The 10,670-nt window shown below is 39.3% G+C and overlaps 1 protein-coding gene across 1 annotated transcript in view; it reads right to left on the bottom strand.

Annotated features, from left to right (window-relative positions):
• NEMF (nuclear export mediator factor) overlaps positions 1-10,670 on the bottom strand; it is a 73,762-nt gene that overhangs the window by 43,097 nt on the left and 19,995 nt on the right. The window contains exons 9-16 of the mRNA XM_011999770.1: positions 9,757-9,827; positions 9,601-9,676; positions 8,848-8,910; positions 6,269-6,346; positions 5,974-6,182; positions 5,543-5,734; positions 5,225-5,288; positions 2,837-2,925 (exon numbers count right to left, since the gene is read on the bottom strand). Of these exons, the coding sequence (XP_011855160.1) occupies positions 2,837-2,925; positions 5,225-5,288; positions 5,543-5,734; positions 5,974-6,182; positions 6,269-6,346; positions 8,848-8,910; positions 9,601-9,676; positions 9,757-9,827 (842 nt within the window). The remainder of the gene's footprint in view (positions 1-2,836; positions 2,926-5,224; positions 5,289-5,542; positions 5,735-5,973; positions 6,183-6,268; positions 6,347-8,847; positions 8,911-9,600; positions 9,677-9,756; positions 9,828-10,670) is intronic.

Below are 10,670 nucleotides of genomic sequence, written 5' to 3'. Positions count from 1 at the left end.
AGCGATTCTCATTCCTCGGCCTCCCTAGTAGCTCGGATTACAAGCATCCGCCACCACACTCAGCTAATGTTTTTTGTAATTTTTTTAGTAGAGATGGGTTTTCACCATGTTGGCCAGGTTGGTCTCGAACTCCTAACCTCCAGTTATCTACCTGTCTTGGTCTCCCAAAGTGCTAGGATTACATGCGTAAGCACCACTGCACCCAGCCTAAATATATATAATTAAATAAAATTTAAAAAGAAACAACTTAGAGAAGACAGAGACTTGCAAAAAAGAATACTAAAAAAATTTAATACATCAAAACTATTCTCAGAGAGCTAAAAGAAACTAAAGCAGAAACGTATTTATTTTTTTAAAAAGGTATATTCCAAGAACCAAAAAAAGTCCTCTCTTTTTTGCCAGGAACACTATGTTGAGGAGAGAGTTCTTAAAATTAAAAACATGATAGGAAGTAATAAAAAATTCAGTGGAAGGATTTGGTGAAAGAGAAAGCTGAGGAAACTCCCAGGATGTAGAGCAAAATGATAGATTTGATAAGAGAAAATACAACAAAATTGCAGGACTGGTCTAGGGGGTCCCATATCTTAAAAACAAGATTTCCAGAAGGAAAAGAAAAAAGAAAGCAGAGGTCAGGCAGTTTTTCAAGAACTATTTCCAGAAAATGTCTCAGAACTGAAAGTTTCTGAATTAAAATAGCCCACAAAGTATCCAACATAATGGATTAAAACATCACCACCAACCCCAATTGTAAAATTTTGAAAAATTTGGAGAAAAAATTGGGAGGGGAGAAAATCTACAAGCTTGTAGAAAGGCAAAAACAAGTTTCATGTAAAATATCAACTATCAGCCAGGTGTGGTGGCTCATACCTGTAATCCCAGCACTTTGGGAGGCTGAGGCGGCCGGATCACTTGAGGCCAGCAGTTAGAGGCAAGCCTGGGCAACATGGCAGAAACCTTTCTCTACTAAACATACAAAAATTAGTTGGGCATGGTGGCGGGCACCTGTAATCCCAGCTACTCAGCAGGTTGAGACAGGAGAATCACGTGAACCTGGGAGGCGGAGGTTGCAGTGAGCCGAGATCATGCCACTGCACTCCAGCCTGGGCAACAAAGTGAGACTCTGTCTCAAAAAAACAAAATAAAAAATAAAATAAAATATCAACTATCAAAATAATACCAGATTTCTCAAGTTACTATAATGAAGCAATACCTTTAAAAGTCTGAGGAGGCAGGGTGTGGTGGCTCACACCTATAATCCCAACACTTTGGGAGGCTGAGCCGGGCGGATCACGAGGTCAGGAGTTCGAGACCAGGGTTGGCCAGTAAGGTGAAACCCCATCTCTACTAAAAATACAAAAATTAGCTGGGTGTGGTGGTGGGTGCCTATAATCCCAGCTACTCGGGAGGCTGAGGCATGAGAATCACTTGAAACCAGAAGGCAGAGGTTGCAGGGAGCCAAGACTGCGCCATTGTACTCCAGCCTGAGCAATAAAAGTGAAACTCTATCTCAAAAAAAAAAAAAAAAAGTCTGAGGAAAACGTATTTTCATAGTAGAATTCTATATTTAATTTTTTTTTTTTAAGAGATGGGGTTTGGCATGTTGCACAGGCTAGTCTCAAACTCCAGAGGTCAAGAGATCCACCCACCTCAGCCTCCCAGAGTGCTGACATTACAGGAATGGGCCACCATGCCCAGCCCAGTCAAACTATAAGAGTAAAATGTTTTATACATTGGAGACCTCAAAAACTTTGCCTTCTATACACCATTTCTTGTGAAGTTTCTGGAACACACACTCTTTCAACCAAGAAACAGATCCAGAAAAGAGTTTCCAAAACAGAGAAGGTAAAGATAACTTCCAAGATAACAATAAAAGGAAATTGTATGATGCTTAGAGAGAACCAATCTAAAATTAAGTAAGTCAAAAAGCTACAGGAGAGACTTCTGACCTCTGCAAGATAATATTGATTGAATTCCAATGTGTCTGAACACACTTGGAAGATAATATTTAGATAAATTAGTGATAAGAACAAAAATAAAAAGCAAATGAAATGACAATTAGTAACTTCAGGGAAGATTTTTAAAACTGAGCAAGGAAGGAAAAAGAAAACAGAATTCTATGTGGGTCAGCTATAACATATAAATTATATGACTAATTTAAATATTTATAATGATGCCAATGCTATTAATCTTGACAAAACTATGCTGTAACTGTGTGTGTATGTAATGGAACACAAGTGGAAAGAGGGAAATCCTCATCTTTCCCAGCGGGAAGTTAGTAAGAGTGTAAAACAGAAAAATTAAGCAGCAGCAATATAAGCACACTACTAAGATAAATAAAGGCAAATATCAAAACAATCAACTAAAAGAGCTAAAAGTAGTTATCTTCAGAGAGCAGGCAATAGGAGTAAAGGTGAGGAACTAGAGAGCTAGCTGAGTGCAGAAACGTATGCCTGTAATCCAGCACTGAGGCTGAGACAGGAGAATCTCTTGAGCTTAGAAGTGTGAGACCAGCCTGGGCAACAAACTGAGACCCTGCCTCTACAGAAAATTTAAACATTAGCTGGGCACGGTGCCATGTGCCTGTAGTCTCAGCTACTTGGGAGGCTGAGGTGGGAGAACTGCTTGAGCCCAGGAGGTCAAAGCTACAGTGAGCCATGTTCACGCCACTGTATTCCACCCTGGGTGACAGAGACCTTGTCTCAAACAAACCAACAAAAAACTGCAGAGCTACTGGTTTTGTAACAAGCTTTGTAGAACTGTTTGACTTTTCTAAACAATGTGCACGGATAATTTTAATAAAAACAAAAACTAAATTTGAAAGAGACAGAACACTTACCAATACACTTTTCTTGCTTTTTGAATAGAAGTAACAGTCTGAACTTCTTTTAATGTTTGCTTTGTTTTCTTTTCTGCTGATTTGAATGCCTATTTATAGAAAAGAGTTTTAAAAATAATTTGCTAAGAATTTATTTAAATAACACCAAAGTAAATAACGGGGCAAGAAATTTTTTAAATGTCACAAAATGGCACAATCTACACACACACACACACACACACACACACAAATATGCATACTTGAAAGTAATAAATGAAAATATTTTTGCCTTAAGTATTAAAATAATCCAAACCAAAGAATTACTATATGAAAATATTTGCCCAAGACCTACAAATTAATAAATACATTGTCATTTTCTAGATACTGAGTACCTATCATGTGCTAGGTTCTCGGCTAGATGCCGTTAGAGATACAAGAGTGAACAAGATGGACAAAGCCCCCACTCCCACCCCACTAGGTCTAGAAGAGACAACTATTAATCATATAATCCTTTAAATAAACATATAATGGTAAGTGCTTCTAAAGATGCTATACGAGTATAACAAGGAAACCCGATTTATATTGGATTATGGTCAAAGAAGGTATCTCTGAGGAAATGACATTTAAGCTGAATCCTCAATGACTAATGGGGTTATCAGGCAGAGAATAGGAAAAAGGGTATTATAAGCAAAAAAAAAAAGGACCAGCAAGCAGTAATCAAGGGAAAAATGTCAAGAAATGAGGCTGAAGCAGTAGAAAGAGGGCCAAGTCATGAAGGCCACTCATTTAACAGCTATTAAAGTGCCTATTCTGTACCAGGCAATATTCCAGGGATTGGGATGCAGCAACGAACCACACAAAGATTCTACTTTCGTGCAATCTATATTCTAGAGGGAATCCAGAAAAAATAAACATATGTTGGGCTGGGGGGAGTGTTTTTCAAGAAAAAAATATGGCAAAATAAAGACAGAGATTCAGGGTGGTACTATCGTCAGCAATGAGTGGTCAAGGAAAGATTCTCTGATTAAATCTCATTTAAGTAGATATGTAAATGAAGAGAGGCGTCAAACTGAAAATTCCAGGTAGAGAGAACAGCAAGGGCAAAGACCCTGAGAGTGGAGCATGTGCCATTATTTTATGAACAGCTAAGATCCCAGCGTAGCCAGAAAGAGTGTATGAGAGGACGAATGCAGGTGATGAGGTCAGAGGGGAGCAGGTCTCCTGTCCTTGAAGGATAGGAGAAGGGCTCTGAATTGTATTAAGACAGGAAGCAACTGGAAGATTTTGTCCAGAGAGAAAGAACTTCACTTTTGATTTATTTATTTTAATATATTTTTTGGGACAGAGTCTCGCTCTGTCACCCAGACTAGAGTGCAATGGCATGATCTCAGCTCACTGTAACCTCCATCTCCTGGGTTCATTTGATTCTCCCACCTCAGCCGCCTGAATACCTGGGATTACAGGTACCCGCCATCATGTTGGGCTAATTTTTGTATTTTCAATACATATGGGGGTCTCACCATGTTGGCCAGGATGGTCTCAAACTCCTGGCTTCAAGTGATTCACCGGCCTCGGCCTTCCAAAGTGCTGGGATTACAGGCGTGAACCATCACATCCAGTTGAAAGGATCACAACGGGCCTACATGTGGTGGCTCACACCTGTAATCCCAGCATTTTGGGAGACCAAGGGTCAAGGCCCGAAGCGGGCAGATCACCTGAGGCCAGCAGTTTGAGACCAGCCTGACCAACATGGCGAAACCCTGTCTCTACTAAAATTACAAAAAGCAGCTGGGCGTGGTGGCGGGCACCTGTAATCCCAGCTACTCAGGAGGCTGAGGTGGGAGAATCGCTTGAACCTGGGAGGCAGAAGTTGCAGTGAGCTGAGATCAAGCCATGCACTCCAGCCTGAGCAATAAGAGTGAAACTCCATCTCAAAAAAAAAAGGGGGGATCACAATGGTGGTTATGTGGAGAACAGATTGTAGTGGGAAAAGAGGAGAAGGAGAGAGACCCAATAAGACACTACTACCATAGTCCATGTGAACAAAGAGATGATAGGGGACTGACCAGTGGAAATAATGAGCAGTAGCTAGATTCTGGCTATACTTTAAAGGAAGAACCAAAATGATTTACTGATGGATTGCATGATTTATGGGAAAAGAGTCCAGGATATCACAAACGTTTTTAACCTGAGTGAACAGAAAAATGAAGGTGCTATTTACTGAGATGAAGAATGGGGGAGGAGCAGGCGTGGGGGGAAAAAATACTGGAAATACATACATTTAAAGCAAAGTTAAGTTTGAAATATACTTCTGAATTAGAAAATCTCATTTAAACAGAAGAAATAATTATGTCCATTAAATTAAGCAGGCAAAAACAACTAACATTCACTCTAAGAAATACTCAGTACCTTCTCAGCAGCTTCAACTGTTTTTTGTGTCTTCTTAGCAGCATATCTCTTGTGATCATAATACCTAGAAAAGCACATTTCTCTTAAATTTTAAGTAAAATATTTATTCTTCAGTTTTCTACTTAGTGCTAACTTTACAAATTCTCAAATTATACAGAACAAATCAGAACAAACTGTATAATTAACAAAACTAAGTTTAAAAAAGTATTTTCACCCAAAAAAAAGTATGCATATACAGGTGAAATGCAAAAGTTTTTTTAACATCCTTAATTTACTGCAGATAATACTTGGCCTAAAATTTAAAGTTAAATGACTTACTTTTTGGCATTGGCATATGCTGACAAGCTGAGATCAACATCTACAAGTAAGGGCTTATTTTTCTGAGGCTTCTGCAGCTGTTTATTCTTTTGTTTTTTCTTTTTTCCTTTTGGTGGTTCAGTTTCATTTTTTTCAACATTGACGTCACCATCAACATTATCATCTTCCTCCTCTGATAACAAGTATGGATTTCTATTAAAAATATTCAATAGTATTTCACTAACGTCAATGACATCACTTTTTTTATTTTCAATTTTCTTCTTTGATAAAATTATAAATGGTTTACAGTACTGAAAGTTTCATTATTTAATCTAAATTAGTTTTTTCCCTTTCTCTGAGAATTTGAAAATATGAAGAAAAAATGTTTAATACAGTGAACAATTAACAAAATAAAGACAAGCATTAACTGCTTGACTAGGAGTCAAACTTACCTTAGCAGCATTGTAACATGATTTGTTTGTAGTTTTAATTCTTTGATTGCACTTGCAACAGGGTCTCCTTGAGCCTGGGCTTCTTTCACAATTAACCCAATTTCTGTCCAATCTATCTGGTTAGCTAAAGCACTTCGAACTACCTGAATGGCTCTGTCAACTATTTGTAGGTTCATTTCTATGAGCTCTCCTTTCAGTTTGTCTATTTCCTTAAGAAACAAACCACACACATTTACTACATTGTCAGTTAAAGTTAACATTTTTGAAAAAGCACTGAGAAAGCCAAACATAATACCTGAGCCTGCTGAAGAGCTTCCAATCTGTTTTCGTGATCCTTTCGAACATTATCTAATTTCTTCAATGCTTGTTTTTCCTTTTATTGGCAAAACAGATTTTTTAAAAATTAGATTTCTCCTACCTCATGACACTCCTCTTTTACTTCCCAACACTCACTATCCTGACCCCATCTATGCTGTTATCTAGCTGGCTAAAGTTCCCACAGTCTACCACCCTCGGCCGATCCCACTACAACGAGTTCCATGCCCCAAAATTACTTCTCCTGTCTCCCTAACTCCCATTCCCTATATAGAAAGGTACTTTGATTACAGGTTACTGTGTATATAAGATACGCCCTTAATACCCTTGGCATTATTCAAACAGGCAGAAGTCAAGACATTTTTTCCTATGGCACAAAAGTAAAGTTTTGGAGAACAAATTCTTTATTTTTTTTTAAATAACAGAGACAAGGTCCTGCTATGTTGCCCAGGTTGCTCTTGAACGTCTGAGCTCAATTCTCCCACCTCGGCCTCCCAGAGTGCTGGGATTACAGGCCTGAGCCACTGCACCTGGCAGGGAATGAATTCTTAAAGAGCATAAACTACTAAATAACTTTTTATTTTTTGCTGCTTTTGATTTTCTCAGAACTATTTCCAGTATTTTACAGAAGCTTTTTCCCGTAAATTAGTAAGACAAAGGCTCATGGTAGTTATTTGACCTTCTATATGGCATTTTATCATATATAATCTACATTTCAAGGTTATCAATTTGGGGGCAAAATTTCTAACACTAGTAATATCATCAATTAGGCCGGGAGCGGTGGCTAAAGCCTGTAATCCCAGCACTTTGGGAGGCCGAGATGGGCGGATCACGAGGTCAGGAGATCGAGACCATCCTGCCTAACACAGTGAAACCCCGTCTCTACTAAAAAAAATACAAAAAAACTAGCCAGGCAAGGTGGCGGGCGCCTGTAGTACCAGCTACTCCGGAGGCTGAGGCAGGAGAATGGCGTAAATCTGGGAGGCGGAGCTTGCAGTGAGCCGAGATCCGGCCACTGCACTGCAGCCTGGGCGACAGAGCAAGACTCTGTCTCAAAAAAAAAAAATCATCAATTAATGAGTATTTAAATGCTAGATGAAGTATTTAAATGCTAGACGAAATATTTTTTAAAATTTAGATAGTAAGAATGGTGACTATTAAGACACCCATAAAAACATGGGGTTCAGTTTACTAGCCAAAGTGCTGACACCATGTGGTAATTACATGATGTATGTAATTCATCTGACTGGCCTACCTGCTTTGAAACTGTGCTATGATTAACTAACTTTTTTTTCTCTTTTGAGACGGAGTTTCGCTCTTGTCGCCCAGGCTGGAGTGCAATGGCACGATCTCGGCTCACCGCAACCTCCGCCACCCAGGTTCAAGCAACTCTCCTGCCTCAGCCTTCCGAGTAGCTGGGATTACAGGAATGCACGACCATGCCTGGCTAATTTTTTTGTATTTTTAGCGGAGATGGGGTTTCTGCATGTTGGTCAGGTTGGTCTCTAACTCCTAACCTCAGGTGATCCACCCACCTCGGCCTTCCAAAGTGCTGGGATTACAAGCGTGAGCCACCGCGCCCGGCTTATGATCAACTAATTTTTTAAAACTGAAGGAGAAGTGGTACAGGGATTCAAACAATCTGATTTTTTTTTTTTTTCTTTAAGACAGAGTATCACTCTGTCGCCCAGGCTGGAGTGCAGTAGCACAGTCTCAGCTCACTGCAACCTCCGCCTCCCAGGGTCAAACAATTCTCGTGCCTCAGGCTCCTGAGTAGCTGGACTACAGACACCCATACCACACCCCGCTAATTTTCGTATTTCCAGTAGAAACGGGGTTTCACTACGTTGGCCAGGCTGTTCTCGAACTCCTGATCTCAAGTGATCTGCCCGCCTCGGCCTGCCAAAGTGTTGGAATTTACAGGTGTGCGCCACTGCGCCCAGCCTCAAATAATTTGAAATTTTTGCACACATATTTTAAGACTACTTTTGAAAAAATAAAATCCCCTTCAAATCAAGAGTGACTATTAACAATTTATGAAACTGTTCTGCAGCAAATGCTCTAAAAACATGGTTAAATACGCTGGGAAAATACTGTACGTCACTTCTTTTGGAGTCATGATACACAGAAAACATATTAAGACCTAGCTTTAAAGTCCATTTAAAAAAGAAACAATATAATGATAAACAATATCTCCTCCTCTGGCCTATTTAAAATCTCCCTAGAACAGTATCTCCTTAACAGCAATGTTTTGAGAAGCTTTGGGTTGTTCTGAACAAACCACATTAAGGTGTAAAGAACAGGCCTCACTTTCCCACTGTATTTTCCTTTTTTTACATAATACCTGAAATACTCATGAAACAAATGAGGACATACTTTTCAACAATAAAATCCCCCATGGACCTTCTTCATAAACCTCTATCACAAATAAAGAGGCAGGTCAGAGAGTTCCTGAACTACTTCTTACACTCTTTCTGAAAGGCTACCCTTTCCTGTATCATCTACCCATCAAACCACTAAAGATTACCTGGTTTAATATGTGTTTTTAATAATACATACCTGTTGTAAAGCTTTTAAGTCAATTTTCTGGCCTTCTATCTTGGAATAAAATTCATCCACGGCCTTATTTAAAAAACAGACAAACAACTAGTTGGAAAAAAAAGCACGATCTCTACTTGAACTTGCATACACAGAATTTTATTTTACTTTTTTTTTGAGACAGAGTCTTGCTCTGTTGCCCAGCCTGGATTGCAGTGGCGTGATCTCGGCTCACTGCAACTTCCACCTTCCAGGTTCAAGTGATTCTCCTGCCTCAGCCTCTCAAATAGCTGGGACTACAGGCACACCCCACCACATACTACTAATTTTTGTAGTTTTTCGTTGAGACAGGGTTTCACTGTGTTGGCCAGTCTGGTCTTGAACTCCTGACCTCAAGTGATCCGCCTGCCTTGTCCTCCCAAAATGCTGAGATTATAGGCATGATCCAGCATGCCCAGCTGCATACACAGAATTTTAGATTCCATTGTGTTTCATAACACCATTCAAAGAACTTGAACAGATTTCCAGTAAATGTATTATTTGGCTAAACAGTATCAAGAATCAAATGAAGTTCAAATCTCTGGTCCTTCATCCTAAAATAAAGTGGCAACAATTATTTCCAACAGCTGTATCTGTGACTACACTGATCTTTAATGCCCAGATTCATAGTGAATGTAAAGCAAGTATAGTTTCAATTCCTCAACAGAAGCAAGTTGATATTAACAGCTCATATCATGCTAACTAACTGGTAAAGAAACAGAATGGAACACCCACCTTGTCAAATGATTCAAATTCTATATATGGACATTGTGAATGTTGAGAAAACAGGAAAGGATGAAATTCCTCGTACCTGTAAAACATATTTATTATATCACAGTCAAGAACATTAACAAACATCCAAAGCAAATTGACCCATGCCTATATGCTTACGTGAGTATGTCTTCAACTGGTTTATCTGCTTCCAAGCTTGGTTTTATTTCTCTTTTCTGAATGATATATCCCTACAAAAATCCAGTATTAAAATCATTCCTATTCATAATTAACAAAGATTTACTTTCTTTCTTTCTTTCTTTCTTTTTTTTTAACACAGAATCTCACTCGCTCCGTCACCCAGGCTCGAATGCAGTGGTGTATTCTTGGCTCACTGCAACCTCTGCCTCCTGGTTCAAGCGCTTGTCATGCCTCAGCCTCCCAAGGAGCTAGGATTACAGGTGTGCACCACCATACCTGGCTAATTTTTGTATTTTTAGTAGAGACACAGGTTTTGCCATGATGGCCAGGGTGGTCTTGAACTCTTGGTCTCAAGTGATCCGCCCACCTTGGCCTCCAAAAGTGCTGGGATCACAGGTGTGAGCCACTGCACCTGGCCCAAAGATTTAGTTTCTGTGACTGATATTAATTTGCACCTAGCCCAAAGGTTTACTTTCTATGACTGGAATTAATTTTAATTTTCTATAAATAGAGTTATACTTTGAAAAGGGAAGAAAAACAATCATAAGCTCCAAGGTAATTCAGAAAATGCTTAATGGCTGGGAACTGTAAATCACAACATTTTTGAAAAGGGCTGACAAATGAAAATGTGCTTCTCTATCTAAAACAACTAAAGAAATAATTGTAAATTCCTCAACTTTTCTGAAGAGCCAATACTAACCTGTCATTACACTTTCTATAAAAGGGAACAGAAAAAAACTTACAAACCAACAGAAATTTTTAAAACACTATCCTGGGTCGGGTGCAGTGGCCCATGTCTATGATCCCAGCACTTTGGGAGGCTGAGGTGGGCAGATCACTTGAGGTCAGGAGTTCGAGACCAGCCTGGCCAACATGGTGAAACCCCATCTCTA

Source organism: Mandrillus leucophaeus, unplaced genomic scaffold (assembly GCF_000951045.1).
Source record: "Mandrillus leucophaeus isolate KB7577 unplaced genomic scaffold, Mleu.le_1.0 Scaffold60, whole genome shotgun sequence".
NCBI classification, from domain to species: domain Eukaryota; kingdom Metazoa; phylum Chordata; class Mammalia; order Primates; family Cercopithecidae; genus Mandrillus; species Mandrillus leucophaeus.
Note: the sequence above shows the minus strand (reverse complement) of the source record. Positions and strands in the feature narration are given on the sequence as shown.